Source organism: Dicentrarchus labrax, unplaced genomic scaffold (assembly GCF_905237075.1).
Source record: "Dicentrarchus labrax unplaced genomic scaffold, dlabrax2021, whole genome shotgun sequence".
Taxonomy (NCBI): domain Eukaryota; kingdom Metazoa; phylum Chordata; class Actinopteri; family Moronidae; genus Dicentrarchus; species Dicentrarchus labrax.
The window spans coordinates 10,006,510-10,033,594 of NW_026136719.1; the positions used below are offsets into that span (position 1 = coordinate 10,006,510).

General features: G+C 39.6%; 2 protein-coding genes across 4 annotated transcripts in view; both read right to left on the reverse strand.

Moving 5' to 3' along the window:
* Positions 1-1,743: 1,743 nt before the first annotated feature.
* On the reverse strand, positions 1,744-3,766 carry rxfp3.3a1 (relaxin family peptide receptor 3.3a1). The gene has a single exon (XM_051379653.1). It carries the CDS (start codon positions 3,460-3,462, stop codon positions 2,476-2,478), a length of 987 nt encoding a protein of 328 aa, XP_051235613.1. The 5' UTR covers positions 3,463-3,766; the 3' UTR covers positions 1,744-2,475.
* A 234-nt stretch (positions 3,767-4,000) lies between these two features.
* LOC127351753 (E3 SUMO-protein ligase PIAS1) overlaps positions 4,001-27,085 on the reverse strand; it is a 55,986-nt gene continuing 32,901 nt past the window's right edge. For all 3 annotated transcript variants that reach the window (XM_051379647.1, XM_051379646.1, XM_051379648.1), the window contains exons 3-13: positions 19,957-20,041; positions 19,714-19,852; positions 19,355-19,489; positions 17,531-17,636; positions 16,098-16,171; positions 15,665-15,825; positions 13,968-14,104; positions 13,372-13,597; positions 11,776-11,915; positions 10,767-10,807; positions 4,001-9,061 (exon numbers count right to left, since the gene is read on the reverse strand). In XM_051379647.1, the coding sequence (XP_051235607.1) occupies positions 8,696-9,061; positions 10,767-10,807; positions 11,776-11,915; positions 13,372-13,597; positions 13,968-14,104; positions 15,665-15,825; positions 16,098-16,171; positions 17,531-17,636; positions 19,355-19,489; positions 19,714-19,852; positions 19,957-20,041 (1,610 nt within the window). In that variant the 3' untranslated portion in view covers positions 4,001-8,695. The remainder of the gene's footprint in view (positions 9,062-10,766; positions 10,808-11,775; positions 11,916-13,371; positions 13,598-13,967; positions 14,105-15,664; positions 15,826-16,097; positions 16,172-17,530; positions 17,637-19,354; positions 19,490-19,713; positions 19,853-19,956; positions 20,042-27,085) is intronic.

A 27,085-nucleotide genomic window follows, 5' to 3' on the forward strand; every position in this document is an offset into this window, starting at 1 on the left:
AGAATTACACTGAGGTCTTCTGAGGGCTACACAACATTACTCTGGTGCTTCTCCGGCTTTTTAATCTTTATTTTATACTTTATTTCCTCAGAGTGTCAACACTTACCTAGTAAGTGATGGAAAAAGAACTATGATCATTTATTTAAATTCAAATTATTTTAACTGGCAATGAAACAGTTATCAATTTGATACTGATATGACCTTGATAAGCACATGAGACCATCAGTGAGAAGATTGGCTAATTAGTTTTCTTAATGCCTGTCACTGGATCAGATTTTGTCAAATTTCCCTTGAAATCGATTTAACAAAGCAGTGGAAACACTATCACGTTTGTCCACAAGGGCAGGCAGAATCAACAAAAAACTGAAAGTAAAAGTACCAACAAAACTATGTTAGAATACTCCATTACAGTTGGGGCACAGGACGATTAATGGGAGAGGAATAGAGAAGAAACTGCGACACAAAATGTTTATACAATACCATAAAACTTAAATTAATAGCATGGGATTTTATTCACTGAACAGGCCTTTATATGAGTCAGGCCTTTAAACTCTTGCTCAGCAAAGATGGGAAATACCATCAAATTGTTTATTTAAACCAGTATAGTAAACATATATATATATAGTATAGAAAATGTGGCTATGGAATAAAATATCAGTTACAAATCATTAATTTGATCATGTGATACTTTGTACTTTCTGTAAAATGAACTGAAGAATTTAATTAAACATTTTTATTTGTGTTAGCTATCTAGGCTTATCGCTCAAGCAGGCAACCTGGTGGGTTTTAAGAGGTTTCACACATCCAAAGACTTTCACCTGCGTTTATTTTTCAAAATGTGTAGCCACACCAGGCTAGTAAAGGAGACCTGCTTCTAATTGGGACCCTGCTTTTCATTAAAGTTTTATGGTAATATAAAATCAAACAGTAAGAAGGAGGAAAATGAATACATGTTAAAGTTGTTCCGGTAGGCATACTTGCTCTACCTGTATGTAAAATTCAATCAAATGTAGTTTTATATAAGAGGAATGTTTAGAACATTTACCCACTAACAGTTTGAAAAAAAAGAGCCAGTGTTAGTTTAGTTATAATGGTTTTCCCTATAAATCAGAATGATCAGTTTTATTGAAAATAAATCCTCCATATTCGTCCTATAAACTCACCAAATGAGGGACAATAAGTAGTGACTGAGAAAGAACTGATTCTGGCTCAGTCTTAGTAAACGTATGTTTAAAAAACCTTTCTCTAATCTTCCCTTTTTTGTGTAAAATACTGAATAATTTGACCTCTTTGTGCCTCCAACAGTTCACCACACCTGAAACATTTAGAGGAAAAATGTGTCTTTGGTTGAGCCGTAAAGTGGAAATACTAAAGTTCAATTCACAACTGCAGCCGGTGGCCATATATGACAAGAAGAGAGCCCATTTTCTGATATGGCACCCTACTGTGTGTGCACATGCACTGCAGCTCACAGACCTATTCAGTAAGGCCCTAGTGACACGTGGCTCAGTGCTCCTGTGCGCAGTCACTTTTCTCTGATAAGTAGTATTGGACAGTTCTCGGTGTTGAGCATAAAAATCCATTATGAAGTCTATTTTATCCGCTCGCTCGCTTTGCATGTTGATGATAGTTGAACCCATTACCTCCAGTGAGACCTGCAGCAACCTTCAGTCAGTCAATCATAACTCAGACTTCTTTCCTGTCACATCTGGATTCATGCACAGTTATTAATTGTGAGACGAATCCATGTGACAACTTGATCTCATTTTTATTATCACACACAATGTATACAGTTTTTTTTTTTATTTACAATCATATTTCATACATTTTATTGTCCAAATATTCTTGGAACACTGTTGTCAATAACTTATTCATGTCTTACAAACACGACCTGTAACCTTTCCTCCCTTTTCTTAAGCAAGTGATGGCGTGATGTTTGCATCCATTACTGTCTGATAAACACACGTATCGTTCACTGGTTACATTATTTGCTAAGACATTCACAGATGGATGTAAAACGCGCTCAGCTACTCCACCTGTTCAGTTATGACACGAGCACATGGATGCGTGGTTAACTGTCATGAGCAATGACACATGCAGTCACTTAGACTGTGGACTAGAGATACGTCACTCCTAATGGTTATTTACCAAGCAATGGCACTGTAGTCGTCAGTTTAATAATTTTTTTTACACATAATTAGCTATTCCTATGCGTACAGCCCTAAACTAGCAGTGGTTTCTCCATAGACATGAGCCACATTACGCAAGCATTTAAATACAAGAAGCGCTAATAAAGGTCACAGTTTCCTTAAGCAGAATACAGTAAATAGTCTTAACATGATGTCGCCTGTCCTCATTGTGCTTTCTGACAGCTCTCCTCTCTCACTCCATGCCTTTTTTTCGCCGTGCGCACTCGGTGCGTCTCGTTTGCTGTTTGTCAATACGCTTCCCGCTCTGTCAGATCATCCTCAACCACTATCCTCTGCGCATCAGATCTCTCAGTTTGTTTCTGAACTCCTTCCTCATGAGGCAGTAAATAATGGGGTTCAGGCAGCTGTTGGTGTGCGCCAGACAGACGGTCAGTGGGAACACATATGTGTGCACTATGTAGTATGCTCTGTCCCAGTTTGCTGCGTTCAGTTTGACCAGCACACTCCACAGGGTGATGGCATGGTTTGGCATCCAGCACAGGAAGAAGGACAACACGACGATGGTGATAGATTTTGTAACTTGGGATCTCCGTTTGGGGTTGCTTGTTTTCATACTCCGGTTGCGGATGAAACGCAGCAGCATGATGTAGCTGATGGACACGATGGACATCGGCAATACGAAACCTACAAGTATTTTCTGTATGTGATAAACTGCTAACCAGTACTGCCCACCTGGAAACCTCAGCAAACAGAGTTTTTCTCCGGTTACGTTGCTGACAGTTGAGAAAATCGACGTCGGCGCAGTCGCCAGAGTCGCCAGTGTCCAAATGATTGCGCAAATCCACTTGGTGGAACAGGACTTATGCACGGTTCTGTTCTTCAGAGCCGAGGCGACTGAGCAGTAGCGGGTCACACTCATGGCAGTGAGAAAAAACACGCTGGCGTACATGTTCATCACGGTGACCGACAGGATGATTTTACACATGGCGTCTCCAAACGGCCAGCTGAAGTCCAGCATGGTGTCCACAGCCCAGAAGGGCAGAGTGAGCACGAACTGCAGGTCCGTCACTGCCAAGTTGAGCACAAAGAAGTTCACCCTGGACTTCTTCCTCTCTTGTTTGACCCTGATGAAGAAGAGGACCAGCAGGTTGCCCATCAGACCCGCAGCGCAGACTACAGAATAAACCAGGCAGATGAGGAATCTCAGAATCGGGCTCCCGTCAGCTGTCACGTCGATGTCCTCCAGGTTGCTGAAGCTGTCCATCTCAGTCAGAGACCTGTTCAAACACACGCTTTCATTTCCCTCATTCATTGTTCCAGCAGCTCACGGACACTTCAAGATAATCTAACCAGAGAGAAGTCCATAAACAAGCTCAATGAAAACATGTCCAAATGCAGCTGGATCTTAAGAGTGCCACATTAGTGACAAGTACGTGAAGCCATCCCGACTCCTCCGTCAGAATCCACCCCACCCCTCCTGTCATCTCCCCTCCTTTCTCCCCCAAGGCGCATAATCATCCAACAGCATTGCTCTGACAGGATGAAAGAGATGGTGGGGTTGAGGTGTTCACTGGGTCTGATGCGCCCGTCGTTCTTGTGCGTTGCGGAGGCTCCCCCGTCACTTTTAATCCAGAAAAAAAAACCATCCAATTAATAATTTGAGATGTACATGTTAAGTATAGCTTGTGTCACAGCCAGGAAGACACCAGCTGGAGTTGACAAAGCGTGCGTAATTGGTTTTTGTACCATCACAGGAAGGGAAAACTTAATCAAAGCGACTCTCTGTCGCCACCCAGTGTTCAATTCTAAGCACAACAGGCTTTAAAATAAAGGGAAAAACACAAGAGAAATAACAGAATGCATTTTATTACATCTAAACTTTTCTACATAAACAGGTAACATTCAATAAGTAAACAATTTCTTCCAATGCAGGTAATAAATATTTTTTTCACTTAGTATATTTGTACAAACTGACAAGGGTCTACTGTACACCGTCTTCTCCTCGCCCTCCTTGAAAAGCCTTTTTATGATTTTTCTCGGATTGGAGCCATGAAACAGAACCTGTGAATGTTTTAAGGCAGTGAGTGCAGATGTCGACTGACTTTGAGATTATTTCAGGTGTGTAAGACTCTTTATTGGCCACAGTCCTTTTTTTTTTTTTTTTTTAATAATAGTACAGCTTTCATTTTCTAAAAAATATATAAATTAATTTATTCTCTTGCTCTGAATTGACACACAAAAAGCATACAAACGGACATCAAACACCCACGTTTGGATCTGAATGTTCAGGTTTCCATACAGACATATAATACACATTGTTGACTCTTCCCTTTTATCTAAGGTTGAGACATCATGACAACCAAAGACTTGAGCTGCTTTGTTGAGGTTGCCTGTGGAGGGGGCACCCCGGTAGCTCACCGGGTGCAGCACATGCCACGTGTCAAGGCTGAGTCCCTACCACAGCGGCCCGGGTTCGAGTCTCGAGGCCATTTGCTGCATGTCATCCCCTTTCTCACCCCTTCTTTTTCCTGTCTTTCTCTACTGTCCTGTCAATAAAAGCGAAACGCGAAAATAAAAAAAGGTTGCCTGTGGAGAGTAACTGCTGAACTACTGATAATAGTGGCCTTATTCCATTCACTTTATTCTGTGCAGACACTGGTTTTTGGCCCAGTTTCTGCACAGAGTTCAAACCAGCAAACGCATAAGCTGCTGTGAAAATGCTGTACCTGCACTACGCACTGGTTCGCACCTATTTGTGACTGAAATTGGAGGCGGTTTGAGATGGAAACAGTCCTGTGCTTCCTCACCACTGCATGCAATCTCACTTTTTCTATCAAAAAAGCAAATATGGTAGAGTGAAAGAAAGAAAACACAGCTCAATAATAATAATAATAATAATAATAATAATAATAACTTCCCCTTAGAAAACTAACAACTGTGAACTAGAGCTGTGGACATTTATATGAAACAAGTCGGAGGGGAGGGGGATCTGACTGTTCAGTAATCCCATATAGACCCCCTTCCTCCCATCGGTATGTAGAGCACTTGAACAGAAACACATTCAACACGGTCTGCTCTCTCACTTCATGTGCGTAATCTGCTGCACCGTCTCATGACAGGCGTGGGGAAAGAAGAAGTCGTTTAAATAAATTAAAAAGTGATCAAATGCTTTCATTAACTGTGACCACCGTATCAAGTATCCAAACACTGGTGATTAATATTCAACATAACATGATGGAAACTAAAGGATCAACATCTTCATCAGTACAGCAACACGTCTTAATAAAGGTTCAAACACACATGTAATGTATAACGAATACATGAGCCGTGATGTGTCACGAGTTTCTGTTGCTCACTATTAATAAATGATCAAGTCACTGTGGGTTTATATGATTACTTCATACTTCATGGCTCATCAGTTACTTTATACATTAATTACTATGGAAACAAATTAGCTGGAATCCGGTTGCATACAGTATTATCGCTGTGAAACTCAAGCATCTCCAAGACGTCTACTTTTTAACCAGCAGACAGAAAATAACCTTGTTTTCCTCTGTGTAAACCATGTTTCTTTAGCTAACTCGATGGGTTTTTAAGAGGTTTTATTTAGCTTAAGAAGTACGAGACTTCTCAAGAAAATTCAAAACCACCAATTTTAGATGGTTTCTTTGGTCCCCTTTGGACAGGGATAGTGTGAACAGCACAAATAACATGGAATCTGATCAGTCATATCAGAATTCATGTGACGTCTAGATCTACATTCGTCATGCAGGTCACTTCAGGACTTTGACCTGATATCGGCCACATTTCACAAATAACGCACAAATCAGTGCAGTAGGATTTATACTCTAGGGACGTGAATGTCAGCACAAAATGTAATGATAATCCATCTAATAGTTAATATTTTAGTTGTTTTATAAGGTTTTAGCCTTATACTTAGCACTGCCCTTTTTCTATATAACTGGATTCCAGCTAATTTGGTGGCATGTAAATGTATAATGTATGAAGTAGCTGTGAGTTAATCAGTAATTGATGACCCATTATTCATCATTTCTTAATAGTGAGCAACAGGAATTCATAATACATCCTGAATAAATTCACACATTAAATAATCACGAGTCATGCATGTATTAAGCAAGCATGTGCTTTGTACCCTTATTAAGTGTTACCCATGTCAGCTCCCAAGAAAATACACACAGGCATTTCCAAGATGAATAACTACACGGTACCTTTTTGAGAAATAATAGAAAGAATAATAAAATGCATATTAAATAAAATCATATCACAACGGCTCCCGAGTGACAGTGACTCTCACACACTCACCCATGGAAATCAAACAATTTGTAAAAATATAATATATAGAAATAAGAATACAAAATAAATAAAATACTGCACAACACAGGAAATACACAAGACTTGTTTCCGGCAGTCGGTTTGAGAGCCGGAGGGTTGGTTCCCATGAGAAGAGCAGGGAATAAAGTTAAAGATGCCAAGAGAGAGCAAGGCTGGGAAGAAGGGTTGGGGTCATTTTAGTCTCCCAGTTAGATGCTCAAGGACAGGACAGGGGATGTCAGACGATGGGGTTTGCTGTCGGAAGTGATTATCTCATCGTGGTGGGGATAATGAGGCTTTGAAGTGAGCTGCCTGTCTCGGACGTCTGGAAGTGGAACATCGGGGGAGAGACGGATAAGAGGGGATTCTGGGAAAGTTTCAAGGACACACGGGCTTGTAGGAGGGGGTGGGCTGACGGGGCAGGAGGGGTACTATTGTACGTATGTGACCAGACTGCAAACAACATCTGGTAATAAGTGAAATGGAAGCAAAGACCCAGAAGTGTGTCCACTCTAAAAATTGCACAATACATTCATTAGCAAACGCTGCCTTTTCAGCTGAATGGCGACGATGTCGAGGTATTCCGAGACCTCCGACACATCCACATTGTACGCGGACTAGCTCGTAGGGCTTTTAGGTTACAGACACGTCATGTATTTTTAAACCAGCTGGCTTTGTGCCCAGTCTAAGTTGGCTGGTTGACATCTCCCTGTTTCACTGTGGCACTAAACTGTCTGCTCACACTCTTCTATGCAGTTTCCCAAAGATAACTCCCAAGATAACGCAAGTCAAGTCTTTGAAAGGGATGGGACAGACGGTTTATGTGTGACCATTTCAGACATTCTTTTGAGTTTAGAAAAACACGCCATGAAGCACGCACATAAACAGGCACTAGTTTAAACTCAGAGGCGTGTGTCTTTAAAATCCCCAACGCTGCTACAACAGCTAGATTCCTTTTTAACAGTCACAAAAGGATGAAAGTGAGAAGACAAGAGACAAAAGGGCACAGTTTGAGTGTCTGAATAACCCCCAGCTGAAACCAGAGAAGTGGACATGTGACTGAAAACGCTGTGGCACACAGATTCAACTGCACTCTGATTATTGTGATAATTTTCATAGGTACCGTGTTTTTTTTGGCATTGCGCAAAAAAGAAAAAACAAAAGGAACTCTTCCAGCTCAAAACTCTTAATTGGCAAATATAAATAGTCTAAAAATCTCCATTTCTAAATGCTGTATACCGGCAGAGTCTTTGTAAGGAGTTGGAAATTAAGGAGTGAAAATGAAAAACCAGAAATGGCTACTTTCCATCTACACACTCCCCACAGCATTAACCTGAAGGTCAAAGGGAATGCATATATATATATATACACATATATATATATATATATATATATATTCATAACAGTTTAAATATCATACATAACTTAAAAGCATTATAAAATTATTAGTACATGAATAAACTGTAAATTCAGTGTCTGAAAAGTTCTTGTCATTGGATAGAGAAATAATACACCATGAATTAAAAAATGAGCTTGAGCAAGAGATAAAGATAAAAAGAGAGAGCGATAGAATGTCTATAAGAAAGTCTATATTGAAATGAAAATGGAAATTTTAAGCAGGATAGAGCTAAAAGAGAAGAAGAAAAGGATAATCACATGGCAACAGGCATATGTATAAGCTTTTGTGAGAAAAAAACCCCCGAAACAATCTCCAGTCCTCCACTTAAAAACAGCGATTGAAGCAGCTCACTAGACTGAAAATGTCCCGATTTAACATACAAAAGTAAAAGAGGAAAATATATTTTGTTCTCTGTACACGGTGCCACTCCTTATTTTTGTAAAAAAAAGAGCCTTCCTCCTTTGTGTTTTTGCTCAGGTAGCGTCTTTGCTGTTTGTGCCGGGTTGGTACCAGTCTAACAGTAACGTGGGTTCACATGCTGGACAGGTTTCTGATCTGAAGTCAGTATACCAACACAATGCCCACAGCTGACCCCTTTAGGGACTCAGTACTGTTCTCAGGTCAGTCTAGTGAAGGGAACCATCATAATATTAGTGCTCTTCTTGAGGCAGTCTTGTCATTACGACTCCACCAACGTTCTGAGTTTGATGACTTGGGCCCAGTCTAGTTTCTGGATCAAAACTTTACCCTGCAGCCAAACAGTTTGTTACTGGATTGTAGCTGGACCCAAAGTATAGTCTTGGCTCTTCTTGAGTCAGTCCAACGATATAATGTCAGGTATCCCGCCGTAAATAGCTGCCACTGCTGCTTCGGCGCTGCTCCGGCTGGCCACCACCCCGGGGTGTGTGTGTGAGGAGTGTGAGCCTGAGTGTGAGGACGAGTGCGTGGAGTGAGTGTCACGGAGGCTGCTGGACGAGACCAGGCTGCTGGTGCTGCCCGAGTTGCTCGCCCCGTTGGTCGGCGCGGTCAGCGAAGTGGCCGAAGAGGCTCCCGATTGGTCGAGGAACAGCTGGGAGGAAGAGGAGGAGGAGGTGCTGTAGGGCAGGAAGCGGTTGAGAAGCAGCTCGTGGTCGTCTGAGGCTGAAGCGGCGGCCGCTGCTGCCATCACCATGTTGTAATGCTGAATCGTGGGAGAAACAGGAAGTGAAAGACCCTAGTGAGTTCACATTTAGAGGTTGCTAAAGTCACCACTGAAATCAGGGCTCAATGTTTATGTTTTTTTTCTCACTTACAAGTGGGTCAGAAATCTACTTGCCCCAAGTAAATTTTTTGCTTGCCCCTTTACGAACTATATGAACAAAGACCCTCTTAGCTGCCTGTCAGCTTTTGCTATTGCCCTCCAGAGACATATTTTTCAGAAACTTGATGTGCCTTTGAAAACCACTTTGCGCACATCCTGTAACTGAACTCCGGTTTCCAGGATGCTTGCTTGCAATTCAGCTCATAAACTAAAAAAAACAATGTGTTCCGTTCTTTTTTATTGTTTATAGAGATTTACAAGCCCAAAGTGTCATTTTACTTGTCCCGGAGAAGTGGGAAGCTCCCACTGTTGAGCCCTGCTAAAGGTGCTCACGACTGGCTGAGACTGGAGAACTCCTGTAATTAAGCAGCATGAATGTTTTTAGTCCAAGAGTGGTTCATTAAGCATTTTTCATTAAGCATGCACTAAAAGCAGCTCCTAATGCTAGGAGAAGTTAGAGGCACTCACTAAAAGTCTGCCTGTAGCTGCTGCAGGTAATGAGCCTGACTGCGCCAGAGTTTTATAAAAAATACAACATTAATGAACTTTTAAAAGCATATTATGATGCTGGCCGAGTTAATAAGGGTCTACTATGCTCAGTAATAAATAAATCATTACTCAATAATGTCTAGTGGTATCCAGCTGTGCAGGTAGTTTTGATTTCTGCCTCCATTACTTAGTGGTGCTCTGCTTACCGCATTAGAAAAGCAAAAATAAATGTAATTATTGTTGAATTTAATTTGAAATAACAGAAATCAAACGGCGCAGAATGAAAAGATGAGGGTAACAGAAATAAAGAGATGTCTGTGTTTATGTCTGACTGCCTCAGAGAATTCAACCCACCAGTAACTGTGGGGCGTAAACCATCATTTGTCAAATGACTTGCTTTCATGTGTCCTTAAATAGCTTGTGGAGGCAGAAACAGACAGGAAGGATGACATTAAGTGCTCACTAGTACACACAGAGAAAGGTACACTGCAAACCTGCAGGTTATGTGACATTTTACAAGCAATTCCACCAAATATCAAGTTTTTAAAATAGGTTTTTAAAACTTCTTAAGCTTTAATCACTGTTCTATTTACAGACATTTGTTATAGAGGAACACTAAGTGCAGGGCTTTCGCTTTGTTTGTTTTTTAGTAAGCACAATTATATCTTATGGTTACAGTCAGAGCCCTCGTATTATTTTAAAATGAGCTTCTTACGGCCCACATGCCAAATCTAGTCCACAAGAGGGTGCTGGGTGGCCCTCTGACCATTTTCTGATTCACAATGAAAATGATTTGATTCACATATTTTCACTTTTTGTTTTTGTTTCTTTAAACCAATGACTAAATGTTCAATAATTTCCCTTTGGCTGGTATTTGAGAAGATGCCTATTAGTGATCTTGGCCTCTTGGCAAGGATGAGTCGAGACAATTCAGTGAAAAATTACCAGATGAATTTGCCACCACATACAAATAAACTAAACCACTGTGTTTAATTTGCAAAATGATAATTGCTTGTTATTAACCGACCATTAGCCTCCTCTCATTTTTCAAAAGTGTTCCAGAGCTCCACATAACGTGATGCACTGTTGTACATACCTGATGATTGTCACCTTGAAGGAAAGAGAAGAAGTTCAACTCTGGAAATCAAAGACAGGCAGAGTCAAGAGTGAATATCAACAAAAATCAATATCACAGACACAAATATATAAATAGCCAGAGGCATATTATATATATTGTATTCTCAACCAAATATTTCATAAAAACTAGTATTTGACCTTTATAGAAAGAAACTAAATGAAAATAAAATTCAGTTGTCATTCTCAAGGTCCGTCTACAACAAGAACTTTAACTCTAACTATAAATATATATTTTACTTCTTTTATTAACTTTCAGAGCAATTTGATGAACAACATTTTGGTATACAACTTATTACACGCTTTTAGGCTGTAAATCACAAATAGAAAAACATCATTCTACCTGAGACTCACTGTCAAACCGTCTTTAGTGCTTATAGGGTCTCTGAAGTCCGAACTGATGTCCTCTTTTTTTTTTTTTACCACAGTATGAATAAAAGTTTGTTGTCAGCAGAAGATCACAACTCTTGTTGTTTCTCCTAGCTCCTCTTGTCTTTGAGGAACTTTGTGAACCCAGATACTTTTCTATTTCTGTTTCTATGTGCAACGTACAGCAGTAACAGCTCATCAATATACATTCTCCTATTAACTGTTTACACAACGTTGTCATTCATCACTGTGGAAGCTCACATCATTATCGTTATTGTTCTTGGTGTGGACAGCCCTTAAGACAGCCATTTTATATATATAAATTCTGCCTGACACAGTATTTTAAGTTAAGATAAGTTAAAATGTTCCATTATTGATCCGCTGTAGGGGAAATTAAAATTCTATATGTTCAGTACTATTTGAAATAAAGTTAGGAGAGTTTGACTACTATCAGTTTAAAGATGGAAAGACGGATTCTAAAATTAAATACAGTTCTGTTTAAATACATGTATTATATGTCACTTCTAATCTGTTGTTTTAAGCAGCGAACTCGCTCCCATGAATATTTCCAACTCTTCTTGCGTCTGTGTGTTTGTCATTACCTGACAGATCGTTGGGGGTGTGGTAGTAGGGTCTATAGTCCTGGATAAGTGGGGGGACAGGAGGGATGTAGCTGGTGTCCACGGCTGGCATGCTGGGAGTACGGCTCACAGGAGAGGCCTGGTGGTGTAGGTTCAACACTCTGAAGGCAGATACAGAGGAAGAGGTTTAGAGATGAAGAAGTAAAAGAGGCCAGCATATTTATAATTACTGCAGGCGTTTATTTCATGTCATATTCATCGGGGTAAGGCACACGGCGTACTGTCGCCTCCGCTGACCTCGAAACAAAAACCTCCGAACAAAAACAGCCACAGGATTCATTAAAGTCAAAAGAAGCACCAGTTTCTACCCATAATGAATTTTAATTTGACAGAAAATGTAGCTGTTAAATGTTTCAGCGAGCTTGGATTAAAATCTTTTGTAGAATTTCTAAGTGCAAGGTGCTGCTGGTTACAGAAATGTTTCTCTCCACTTTGTATTCTCTTTTCAGTCTTTTCTTTCAACAATATCCTCACCTTCGCGGATCGTGTCATAAGCATGGTTTATGCTAGAACACCTCTTTCAATTATTTCAGAAATCATGTTTTATCCGTCATGTTGCCATGAAGAACAGCTCTAAATACTATGATACCCATTAGCCTCAGCTGCCTTCGCCATGGAGAAGAATAAAGTCAGAGGCACAAATCAGAGGAGTAGCAAATTCAAAACGCTTTGTTAACAAAATGTGTCACCTTAGCTGCAGAATTCAACCAAAGTTCACAAGACACCAAGATTAAAAGTTAACTAATTTAAGCTACAGATTAAAAGTTTTCTCAAAAGCACAATCTTTGGCTTCCATCAGCGGCACACGTGACAAAATTGTGATTGTAAAGGTGATTGGATGTTTCTTGCCATAATTTGGGAGTCATAGTTAACTCTCACACAGTCTTTATTCAAACAAGCTTGTACCTTCGACTTTTTAGAAGAACTCCAACTGTGAGTCACATTTTCTTTGACAAAAATAAATGAGACTTTTACTTCATACAGTATGTTTGTTAAAGGTCCAGTGTGTAAGGTTTAGTGGCATCTAGTGGTGTCATTGCAGATTGCAACTCCCTGCCTTCACCCTCCCCTTCCAAGCACGAAAGAGAATCTATGTTGGTTCAAAACAGTGGACTCCGTAGAAGAGGACCCGTTCCCTTTGTAGAAGGCTCATTCTAAGGCAACAAAGATTCTTACCTTTAGGTGATTATACACTAATGAAACCATACCTACGAATATTATATTCCATTTTTGCCAATGGATCCTCCTTAAATGTTACACACTGGACCTTAAACTGGAAGTAAACCAACCAACCTATTTCTAGATCAATACATCAGTTTTAACTAAAGGAGTTAGGACACAAAGCTTTCTCTCAGCACTCTGAGCTACCTACTGTGCGTGCTGCTGCTGAGAAATGGTAAAAGAAACTTGTGAGTTCAAGTGCAGAAACTCATGAATCATTTAACATCTAGATACTTAACTACCTGTGTGAGAAGCTAAACTGAGCCTCATTACCACATTTAATGAAACACAAACTGCGTGCAGAGATGAAATCACAGTGTGGAATGTGTGTCTGACCCTTTGTTGATGACAGGCGGCGAGGTCGGGGACATAGAGGGACACGCTCTTTTAGGTGGAGGAGGCAGTGGTGGCGCCGGCGGAGGCGGCGAATCCTGTCCTTCGTCCTCTGAGGAGCTGTCCAGTGTCAAGTCGATCACCTCCACTTTCTTGCTGTTGCTGCTGTCGCCGTGGCTGGACGACGAGGAGCTCCGCTGATCTGAGCCAGCAGACGTCCGACATGAACCTGGAGAGCAGCAGGGACGTATTAGTTTGTGTGCTTGTTTTTATGGTTTTCTGAGACAGCAAAGTAAAAAAAAAAAAACATGCTGTGAGTGAACTGAAATGCACACATACACATTTCCCCTGCCCTCATGTGAAATACAGTATGTTTGTTACTATGGAGACAGGCAGTTTATTCAGTGCCATTGAGATTGATGCCTTACCAAATTAAAACTGACAATGCATAAACAAAAAGGGGAGGGGATCTCTCTATTCTTACCCTGTCTCTTTAATCCTAATTTAATTACTTCCAGTCTTCACTCACTGCTTTCATGTAGAAGCAACCCTTTTTACCCCAACCCTGTCCCCCATTCATCCCTTATGACATGTCTCACCATCCAGCCCGTTGTTATAGGAGGCAGAGGAGACCTCCTGCACTTCCTTCTTAGACCTCATCGGCGCCCAGCTGCCATCCTCCTTGAACTGGATCTCGTCACAGTCCATGCAGCTGTTGAGGATCTCCACGAAAAGCCTGAGAACAAACATAAACGTCATGCACAAACCCAGTCCAAGAGAAAGTACACAAACACACACCTGAAATCAGTATTTTCTAAACAAAGGTTTAATGGAAAGGACCCTCCACTTTAAATGAATTAAAGACAAGAAATCTACTCTAAACAGGCTAACATCAACACTGTGCTGTAAAGGTCGGTCTACTCAGAACATTTTACTGAGTTTAAGGAATACTCATTGAAATCATCAAATGTATCTTTTAATATTATTACAAGGTAGGTTTAGGAACATTTTGGACAAATTTTTAAGTGACCCACAGTTTCTACTGTGAATTCAAGTTCACTAAAGCTGCTGTCTAGATACTCAGAGCCACCTTCAATCCTACAGGATGCTCATAAATTAGATTTACAGTCCTTTAAAATGCTACATATGATGATTTGAGATGAATGTATATAAATCACAATGTATCAGACAGGTTTAGTATTTTCTTACAAAACACAAAATGTTTAAAAGTGAAAGACAGGGGTCAGTTTAGATCCCAACCTTTTTCCTTAAGGACTCCCTTTTCTATCACTGCGTAAACTGATGAGCCGTGATAGAGTGACACATTTTCATATGTCAATAACAGTATAAATTGTACAATGAACCCAAATAGTGTAGTAGTAATAACTGCGGGACAGGTCAAATGATCCGATGAATTTTCTGTAAATATTACAGCAGAGAGGAGTTTACTTGATATTTATATACTTTTAACTACTTAACATTTTAACAATCATACAGACATAACAGGCTTTTTTTGTTGACAAATTCAGTGTTTTATTCTCATTGTTCTATTTGCTCTTTGGTTATTTGAAGTTTTCTAATATAGGCTGCTCATCAGAGAGTGAAGGCTCTGTGAATATAGTTTGTTTTCAAGTTTAGATCTTAAATCATAATCTAAACCTTAAAAGACCTTCAAATAACAATTTCATTTAATTTTCTTCACAGAAATGAAGGAAATGTTGAGATATAGACCTACTGTGTATGTTTTACACCCCTTAAAATCAAGAAGGCTTGGGCGACCCCTAGTGGGGGTACCGGCCCTCACTTTGGGAGCTACTGGTTTAGATCATATATATATATATATATATATATATATATATATATGTATATATAATATATATAATATATATAAAAAAAAACAGCTGTAAAACTGTAAAATGTACACTGTAAATGCTCAACAGCTATTTCCCATCTCTGGTTGCTCGACAAAGTTAAAGGTATAGTTTGATATTTTGAGAAATAAGCTCATTTGCTTTCTTGGCACAAGTTAAGATGTCTGTGAGAATATGAAGCTACAGCCATCCGCTGCTTAGCTTAGCTTAGGCCTGGATACAGGGAGGAACAGCTATCCTGGCTCTGTCCTAAGGTAACAAAATCCACCTACCAGCACCTCTGATAGCTCACTAATGAACACTTTATATATATATATAAAAAAAATGTAAAAATGATTTATGGTGTTTTTGGATTTAATGTTTTGAGATTTAGTTTGAACATTTAGTTTTAACACAACGGGGAGACGGGGGGTGGGGGGACTTACCCGTCGATGATGAGGTGTTCATAGGGAGCCTTCTTGTCACAGACAGGACACACCCAGGTGGGCTTCTTCTCATTCATCTGGATATAGAGCGTGGCGTCAAAGCACTGCAGGTGGGAGCATGTCAGCGCCCGGCATGGGATCACCAGCCGCATCTTCCCCAGCTGCACAGCGTGCACACACACGTAGAGTAAAGGCGTGAGGAGGACACAAACAGCAGGGATGGCGGATATACGGGACGCAAAAATATTACAAACATGCCAAACCCACATGGAAAGGACACAGGATAGGGGTTTAGAAGACAATTTGACAGGTGGATTGTGTACACAAGCTGAAGTTAAGGGCATATGGACATGTTATAACTCATACAAAGATAAGACATGACTGAATCTCTAAACACTGCGTAAAATACATGAAGAACCTGAAGCATGTTTACCGGACAGAGCAGTGACACTCGAAGGCTGGTCGTGGCGATTTCACTGTCTGGGTCCGCTGTTAGCTTCTCTTTGACTGCAGAAGAGAAGTTAAACACACACACACACACACACACACACACACACACACACACACACACACACACACACACACACACACACACACACACACACACACACACACACACACACACACACACACACACACACACACACACACACGAGTGAGAACCAAAAAGAATGACTTATTGTTACAAACATGTTCAGTTTCCCATTTCAGACTCTTTTATTACTTGTATTCAAGAGTTGTTCAAGTGGTGAGGGGCAAGGTTATTATAGTCAACTAAAAACTGTTAACATTTTAGTTAACTGAAATAAAAACTTAAATCTAGAAAAAAAAACTAAATTAACTAAAATAAAATAAAAATACAAGCATGAGGAGGTATTGGTGCATCCTGTTTATTGAGACTGGAATATCTACATGACTGTGAGTCAATGTATTTGTATTGTAATACCTATTCTGAACGTCGTACATCTTGCTCCTGACAAATAACCCATATTATAATAAAAAGAAACTGACAATGAAACTAATAAAAACTAAAATTAAACTGCAGTGACAACCAAACTTAAAAACGAAATAAAAATAAAAACAAATACCAAACTATAATACCGTAACTCTGGTGTGCGGCTGAGCCCTTTGCGCCTGAATCTTCTTAAATCACTTCCCAGAACAGTATAAAAATATATACAGATAGATATATCCAATTGTGTGACTCATAAAGAATTACTTCCTCATCTGGAATGGGAAACAATTGGGCAATCTGAATGGGGGGACATTTTTTTTATCAAGAAAGTACAATAGGTGTGTGTTGGGAAACTAAAGCAGGACTTCCCTGCTTATAACAGAGTTTCAAATCAAGATCACCAGAAAATATTATTAAATTTCTCCCTAAGATAAGAAGTTATGAAGTAAAAAACTCATCTCACCACCAGTCCCAATTTTTCCTCATCAAACAGACAAGATATCACATTCAATATACACTTACATATTAGAAAAAAAGGTAAATCATGAAACTTATACGCATATTTCACAACACTATCCTTATAAAACCATATGTTGGCCAGCTAATATCTGAGTTGGACTCAAATAAAAACACACAGTTCTCTTCATAGCCAAAAAAATCCCTCAACTCAGGCCATCATACTGATCCGACAACGCTCTAGTTTTTTCCCAAATTAAAAATCAGTGTGTGAAATTCATAGACTGGATCATTTGTATTTGTGTTAACATGAAGCCAGAGATTGTTCTGGTCCTAGTTAGTGGCCTGTCATGACTCAAAACAAATGAAGTTAAACGCGGATCAGTCATCAGCTTAATAAGGTCAACATTTGTCCTGATACTAATCCAACATATCGGATCTCTCACGGTCCTTACTGAGTGCTCTGGAGTGGTCTGGGTTTCTGATGCCTTTTGCCCGTAGTCTCTGTAACAGCACTGTGGATGACTGCTGCTTCACCAAGTACACTGCCATGGAGTAACTCTGTGGACACACACACACAAATAGATACCATGTAATAATGTGCAAAGTGGTACTTTAAATCAAATATAGACATTGTTTTTCCTGCCAGAGACAGAGTTGTGGGCACTTACAGAAAATGTCCTTGAACTCAAGTTAACTTCAGCAGAAAAGATGTTTTCTAACATGAAGTCGATCCTACTGCTCTGAGACAAACGTATCATCAGCCAAGTGTGAGGAAGAACGGGGAAAAGGAAGAACTTGTGCACTGTACTCTGACGTTTAAGGCCAGTTTATACTTGAGCTATTTAATACACTGCCCTCTACTGTCTGTCTGCAGTACTGCAAGCTCCACCCAACTCAATAAAGGACAATATATGCAAAGATACAAGGTATTTAATTGTCATTTTACAATGCAGGGCTGTATAATGAAATTCAGGGCGTAGTTCCCTTTATGTTACACGCATATTTATAAGAATTATAAACAGTAAAAATGATAAATAAGTCATTAAAAAACTATTTTACATAATGGAGTGCTGAGGATGAATTAAACGGGAGATAATAGACTATTTTCGGTCAAATTCACAGATTTATTTGGTTAAAAATGTTTAATAAAAAGGGGATTTTGTCAGTATCTGTACCATCAGATTTCACTCAGCATGCATTCTGACCATACAAGGTAACATGTGTGGGCCTTCCCTGAAGTCGTGGTTTTGCTCTTCCTCACTTTGCTCTGTATTAAATGCTCATGTGTAAGATTTGTGGCTTTAAGAACTCAACACAGTGGTGGCCAGAAATCCCACTTCCTGCTTTTAAAAAAATGCTTCTCACGCACATGCATGTGGTGAACACACACACACACACATAAAACAAACACGCAACCATTTAATCACACAAGTACTGTAGGCAAGAAGGCTCAATGCTGAATTTAAAGCTACTGGGTATAATGGAAGTCTTCTTTAAGTCTTCATTCATCTTAATATAGACAGTTTTCTGTTCCGTCACATGTTGTAGAACATTTTCCTGTCGCTGTGTCTGTCTCATCCACGTGAACACAATAACCTCAAGAACATGATAATTCTCCATACGCAGCGCCCGATCCAATCAGATTTTGAAGCTTGTTGCATAAATTGGCATAATAATCAGGATTAAGAAAGATTTCCAAGAACTCTGCAAGTACTTCTTTAAGACGAAGAGTTTGTATTTAAATTAACCATGGATTATATAAAGGTGAGTATGTGCAGACAGAATTGTAAAAAAGCATCATAAGTCACCAAACCCCAAAGTGACATCTGACTTTATTTATTCGGTCCCTATAAAAAGGACAAGACACAGAAAAAAGCAAGCAAATCTTTAGATTTTACATTTGCTGATAAAAAGGAAATAATTTTACTTGATAATTGACTTAATCACTTATCAAAACTGTCACTGATTATTAGAGTAGTTCCAAAACCAAAATCCCTCCAATGCTTCCTAAATCATTGGCTCTGCACCGATCCGATACCATGTATTTTATTAGCTTTTAAAGAGGACCCTGTGTCTTCCTAGCAGTGTCAGGTTCACCATTTTCACCATTTCTCTGAGTCTGACAATGGGTTTAACCTGAACCAGGCCACAGAACAATGATAGCAATCATACAGCCTATATATATGTTCAGGATTTAATAACAGGGAGGAAAAATGGTATCAGGATTATAAAAACTGGCAGTTCAAGAGTCTCTTGTGAGAGACTTTGGTCCTTACCCGTCCGATCTCAGCGGTCCACGACACCACAATGGTATTGGGGACTGTGGTGGACAATCTGACCAGTGAGGTAATGTTGATGGGCCGGCTGGGCCTCTTGGGCTCTACGCCGTTTTTGGTTGGAGGAAGATAACCCTAGATGAAAGACATGAATATTAGAAAGAAAAAGGAGAAAATTTGCCCTTTTTGTTGCGAATATTATGAAGTTAAATTCTTATACTCGACAAGAAAATGTCTTTTAAACTAACACGAGGGACAAGGTAGAGAAGGTGAAATGAAAAGCCTGTCGCTCTTCAGATGTGAGTGTCAGAACAGAGATGTTTTGCAGGTTGTTATGTGGTTAAATCAGAGCTTTCTACCGGAAGGTTACATGGCTTCCCGTTGACTTTCACACACAGATTGGGTGGAAAATGGTCTTCCTGAGGACAGCTCGTCTCCGACAGGCAAAACCGCAACTGAACTTGAACTGAGAAGTCACATTTGGTCCCCGAGATGTCCCTTTGAGCACAGAAACAAATTCATCACCACACATCTGTAGAGAACATGTACATTTATGAATTATTTATCAGCATCTTGCAGTGACAGAGTGGTGTTCATCTTACATAGAGCTGCTGATCTGCTGGACTTGCTGTGGCGTTAATGCAAAGGCGAAACACGTCTCCTGAAATCGCTGGCTGTTGTCTGATGCTGCAGAGACAGGGACAGACAGAAAGGAGAGACACTTAACAACCACGTTGTAACATACATGCACCAAGTTTTTAACACATTTTTGGCCTATTATAAAAAATATCAGTGACACCAAGACAATGAGATAAGGAAGACCAAACCTTTGCAAATAAGATCAATCAGTAAACCACTGTTCATCTACAGATGAAGGAAAAACTAAGAGGAAAGGTGAAGAACTGTGTGCACAGCAATGTATCAGTGGCTGTCTGCATAAACAGAATTATTGGGTAAACCTTGTAAGCATGAAATTAGCAAATGCTGAAGAACACCTGGATGTCAAAACCAGACCACCTCACACAGAGGTGAAGGAGAAGAAAAAGTGTGTGTGTGTGTGTGTGTGTGTGTGTGTGTGCTCTATTTATAGGCCCACCGAGAGGTGCTGGAAATAACTGGTGCTACTAACCCAGCCTTCATTAAAGAGACAGCAGGATCGCAAAGGCAAGAAAAGTTTGTGTGTCTACGTTAGAAGGAGGTTAGCGTGAAACAAGGAGCTGTTAGGGGCTTTGACCTGTGTTTGGTATTTGTACTTACAGGAATAGTGCAACACTTTGGGAAATATACTTATTCAATTTCTTTCCGAAAGTTCGATGAAAAGGTCGATACCACTCTCATGTAAGTGTTCAGTATGAAGCTAGAGGTAGGAGGCCATTAGTTCAGCTTTGCATAGAGACTGGGATCAAAGGGAAACAGCTAGCCTGGCTCTGTCCAAATAAAATATACACATTAGACCAGCTAAAAATCATTTATTAACATGCATCTTTGCTGTTTTAGGTTGAATTAGCTGCTGGAACTATTTCCTGATGAACAGCAGTTCATTCTTTTTATTCTTTTTTGGTCAATAATGAACCTCTAAAAAAAATCAACAGGTCTTTATCAGCTCATACAGTTCTGTTTTCTACAGTATTAATGAGTTTTCTCTCATTTTAGCAAGATACATTATGTAGGAGAGACAAGACTATGTTCTGTTGTAAGCAAGCATAATAAGGAGGTAAAGGAGGTAAAGACAGCACACTTAATGGAGTCTCACTTTATTGACAAATTTTGCCAATTTATTCACTAACAATAACAGTCTCTGCAGGAACTCTTCTGGAAATCTTCATCACATAGACCAGTGGCTAAGTGTTACAGACCAGTGTAACCAGTGTAAAAATACTGGAGTGCTCTCTTTGTGTGTGCATGCCGGATTCTGTGAAACATAATTGCTGAATCTCAGTGGGAATCTTTTGGCCTGAAGGCTGTGTAAGTGAGGGGGGAAGATGAGTTACAGAATTACCTACCTATCATGAATCATGATTGTTGCTTTAATTACTTAAAATAATGTTGAACTGTCAGTGAGTGACAGCTTCAAACTCATGCGGAGAATCTGACACACACACACACACACACACACACACACACACACACACACACACACACACACACACACACACACACACACACACACACACACACACACACACACACACACACACACACACTCAGCAGGATGAAGTACATAGAAGTAATTTCTTTCCATGTAGGGCATTGAGGGGGACAAAGTCTACAGCTCCTGTGGCTGATTACTGGACCAATCATGTTTCTCCTCTCATCAGCTTTTCAAACAGCCATTAATTTTCGCAGTAATGAGCCATCTTACCACCCACATGGTATATAATTTGTATGGCATATATTTATTGTATGTTTCCGTTCTTGCATCTTTTGAGCGGCAGCCTGTGCTCTGCAGAACAAAATCATACGGACCAAGTGTGCTTTCGAACAACAGTCTTCCTCCTCTCCGGGCGCACAGGCTATAAATAGAAAGTGCTCTCTCACTCTCTCTCACTCTGTCCTCTCTCTTTCACTCCCCCCCCCATCTCTCCATCGCTCTATAACTCACTCTCTCTCTCTGGCAGTGGATTTGTTTCTGGTGTTTCAATGTGTGTGGTTAGGAGAGATATGAGAAGGGTTGAAATGAGCTTTGATTGATGTCTTCCTCTCTCTCTCACACACACACACACACACACACACACACACACACACACACACACACACACACACACACACACACACACACACACACACACACTTACTTTTACCCCAACACATACACACACTCACACAAACTCCCATAGTGGCTTTGTTTAACTCTAGTGATTTAAAGATGCTTACACAGTGTTTGACATCAACTTTAGGATGTTTTTATTTGTCTGACGCATTGTGGTACTAAAACTAAGAGACTGTAATACTTGTATGGTCCCGACAGAGAGGTCTGGAGTATTGAAAACTGTCAAGTACTGAAACGTGGCTCAGAGAGGGTCTAATTTAAATCATTATTCAGTCTAATTTATACTGTATTTAATTTCAGTTCTTGTATGGCTGCTTATGTTAGAAAACATCTAAAAAGGAATAGTTTTGGGAAATTCACTTTTAAATATGAAACTGCAGCCAGCACCTGGTTATCTTAGCTTAGCATAAAGACTGGAGAGGGGGAAACGACTAGCCTGTCCAAAGGTAATCTGCCTACCCAGCTGCTCTAAAGCTTATTAATTAACACGTTAGATCTTGTTGGTTTAATCCTCACAAAAACTGCTATGTAAAAACGTCAGGTGCCGATTTTACAGTGAGTTTTAAATATATAATGTAGGGTTCAGGTTTTTTTGGGGGGCCCTTTCGCCTTTAAAATTTGTAAACTGCTGCACAAAGCAAATTTTTGTTTTTACTACAATTAATATTTAAACTGTGATCATTTCATAAATGTATGCCTAATCTGAATAAGCTTTGCAGAGTTGAGAGTTCAAGATGAAGAAGAAGTACAACGCAGATTCCTGTTCTTTAAATCTGGGCTTATACAGTACTTATCATGATATATCAAACATCAATCACGCAGCTGAGACAGAAACTCAATAGTTGAGGAATTGAGTCATTATGAAGAATGAAGTTAACTACATCACATACAGAATGTAATTTCAATAAATTAAGTCTCTATTTAACTTCACTGACAGAGGACACAAAATTAATGACGCTATGAGCAGAATTGTAATTACTGTTATTAAGCACATTTCTGCCACTGCATGTAATCTTATTTCTGCTTAGTGGTGCTTATTAGAATATGAACATTAATAAATCAATGGGACATTAATTTTGAGGCTAATTACAATAAACAAATAAGAGCTTCTATCAGTGCAAATCTCCAGGAGGAGTTTGCTGTGACTAAAGACTTGACTCTGTGGTTTAAGGTGCAGTCATCAGAGGAGAAGAGGACGGTTCAGGTGACTTTTTGTGAGTGGATATTACAGAGCTCATGGAAAAGCTTCTTTCCAAGTTGTCTTAAGGAAAATAGACTTGACGTTTAAATAATCACCCGCTCCTTTGTAGTTTGTAATGGGCCGTGTGCTTGATGTCAAGCTTTAAAATCAGTCAGACTGTTATGAAACCATGCCTTAACAGCCAGGAATTATGTTTAATGTGTTCTCAAGGAGCTATGAGCGCATACAGAGAGAGAGAGCCGTGGAGAAGTGACTGTATGGCACACTCTCGGTCCTTCGTGGTACATAGTTCGAGACCTCTGCTGTACCAGCCGCTATGCTTGACATTGTTTTTTGTGAAATGTATGTGTTGGAAAGACAGATGGTGGGAAGAGTGACAGATGGGAAAATGACCTTCAATGGGTTGCTGTTTACAGTGAAGAGGAAATAAACCAAGGAGACCTAAAACATACAGTCAGTTGGCATTTTTATTAGGTATGGTATATAAAACTATACTGAGAGGTACTTCTAATATTTATAAAGCTGCTTTAGACTGAATACTACAACCTTCATGATATGAAGGTAGGATTTATTGCTGTTAGACTGCGTAAATTTAGCTCAACTGGCCACTGAATGTACATTAGTGCGGGGCAATATACCAGATGAACCAGCATACCGATTGAAATTCCTTTAATGATATTCATTTTTCATTCGAGAAAGATCAATTTGAATAATTAAATACTTTGAGTATTTTATGTCCGTTTATCAGAAGTCACAAGTAATGCAAAATCAACCAATCCGTGAATTCTGCGTGACTTTGCAATTTTGTCCCGTCACTACAACGTTTCTGCAAATACTGCCATTATTGTAGTTTCCAGAGAGTTTCACCAATCATAGCAGTACCCCGTACCTAACCAAAGCGATTTGGTCACATGGGGAGGAAGGTGACTAAACAGTTGTCATTTACATTTTGAGGTCTAATTAAAAGAGTAAAAGCCCTGTGAGATAAAACAGAGAGGTTGCACTTTTTGGCTCAAGTTCAAATTAGATTAATATCACAGTTTGGTCATGTCTTGTCTAAAAGCACTTGTTACATTACAGAGAAATATTTCTCTGAAACCCTACTATGAAATGTATTATCAATAAGCCTGCTTGTGGCTAGCACTGCCTATCAGCAAGGAAAGTAGGAATATTCTTACAATTCAGATTTTGACCCTACAGTCAGTAAAAACGAAAAAACCCTCTTGGTTCTGGGTCTAGTTTCTCTGGTTTGAAGAGAAGACGTGTGAGCTAAGCTACAGAGAATGTGCTCAGCTCTATAGCCTGTCTTCAGCACAACAAAGCCCAGCTGGAGTTTATTAACTTGTTAGTGGCTTTGCTACTTTTTCTCTGTTTGGTACACCGCAGGCACACACATCCACACACAAACACACACATACAAGCACAAACACAACATACAGCAACATTCACATGCAGAACAAAGACAAAAAATCCTTTCAGCGTCACTCAAATTCAAAACTACAATGCTAGAAGGATCCACAACAAAAGGTCAGATCTGGATGTTACACCCACACCCACACACACTGACATTTGAAAACTTTCCAGAAGTCCCCCCCCCCAGCAGCACTGATTATCCTTTATTATCTACATAAGGGTGTTGCACAGTTATATATTGACAGGGCTCATTAAAGCATTCCAGTGTGCTTACAGGACAGCTAAGGCTGGCATTATATTTTCTTAGCCTGGCAGCTCGCTCTGCTATCCCCATTAATGTATATACTGTAGCAGGCATTTCATAATGTCTTTAGAGCTTGGCTTCATGCAATATATGCCGTACCCAACTCAGTATATCATGAAACACACAAAGAGCAGTGGTAAATATCTGAAACGATGGAAAAGAACAGTTTTGCTTATGTTTTAGATTAGCTAAAAGAGCGACAAATGTTTAGAGTTACAATCAGGGTTCGGCTCTGTCTAATCAAGCAACTCGAGGGGATGATGATGCACCAACTCAGGCTTGGAAGAAAATAATTCTGGTTTTTATCGGCTCTAGAGGAGGGAAGCCATTTTGTGCAGCGTGTTTATAGTTCAGAGCAGCCAGGGCTCCTTTGTTGATGTTCATTTGTTGTGAGAAGGCTGAGCTGTTTACAGTGAGATAAAGAATTTTGCTCGGGATCGTGCAAGAGACTATGAGCTGGTAAATCTCAGGTTGTGTTTTGATGTGGAGTGAAGACGTGCTTTATAGGTTTTTGTGCTGTAGATGTTTGGGAACATTTCCGACATGACCTGTGAAATATAGCTGATAATGTACATGAACTACTATCTCTGCCGATTCCCTGAGGAGACATGCATTTGCTTGTCAATCCAAGGGCAAAACAAGAGGAACAGAACAACTGATTTGCACCGATGAAGGACACTCCAGCTGGGTGGATAACTGGCGTCATGAAGACTTCTGGATGATGTGACTGTATCACACAACACCCTGATGTGCAATTTCTGGCATCCTGCTGGGGTTAGTTTGCTGCTTTGTGTCCCACAATGTAATCAAATTATCAAAACAAAAGTGTACATTCGTCAGTGATTGGCCTGATGTTTACTGTTGCCTAGTTACTCTAGGATGGGGGAGGGATGGCACTGTTGATTACATCTATTTCTTTACTTACAAGTCTCAAGTAATGGCCAGATCTTAAAGCTGTTGTGACTCACTGATTCATTCATTCAAGTTGATTGTACTTTACCTTGCTTGGACATAATCAATCTCAGCACTTCCTGTAATTGTTTCACAATAAAAGCCTTCATGCTACTGATTCTGAGCCACTGAAAGTGTTTCAATAGGAAACAGCAGAGGCAGCCAATTAACACAGTGGAAGTGAAACAAAAAGTAAGTAAAAAATGATCAAATATACTTCATTAGAAATAAAGGCCTGTCTCTAATTTTATTGGTTTATTGGGAACATAATGTATTTATAAATGATAAAATACAACATATCATACTTTGTCAAGGATACAATGATAAAGTCTTGGACTATTATTTCTATCTTGGTCCCTGATGTTTACCCAGAACAGCAAACTTAATCAAGACAGACATTCAACGTCTGACATTAAGAAATATTAGAAAATAGGAACTAAAAACACTAGAAAAAGCTGAAATACATTAAAATATGAGTCTTTATAGTACTTGCCTACACAATTTCTCTTGAGATGAGAGCCAGACTACAGTTATTTATGAGATGGTGGTGGTTACACCTGCTTGTTCATTATAAAATCTGAACTTTGTGAACTTTGTGTGCTGTGTTTTGTTGGATGGATGTTGGTGTGATTGCCAGGACATATAGCAATTCTGAATGTATTTTCAGCCTAGATGTTTTGTGGACTTTGTTATTGTAAATGAGGTTAAAACAATTTTCCACATTGTGGTAACATACCCATGCATGTGTGTGTGTTAGAGCAGCGTTACAATATTCAATTTCTTGTCTAATTTTGAAAGCCTTGATAATGTAACTTAACCTCCCCATATCTTATGTAAATGTATCCTTATAGAAATCATGTATATGCATAAACACCTTATATAAACACACACTGCAGCTGTCTCACTCACTGACAGCTAACACACATTGCAGATCAAATGCTCACAAAAACAACCAGCAGTGTGCAACCTGTATATTAAAAAAAAGGACAAGGACAAATACACTTCTCTCCGGCTGTGTTTCCAGTTACATGAAAAATTAGGGAGGACCACGAAGGACTCTAAATACAGTATGTGCAACAAAGATGAGTTCAG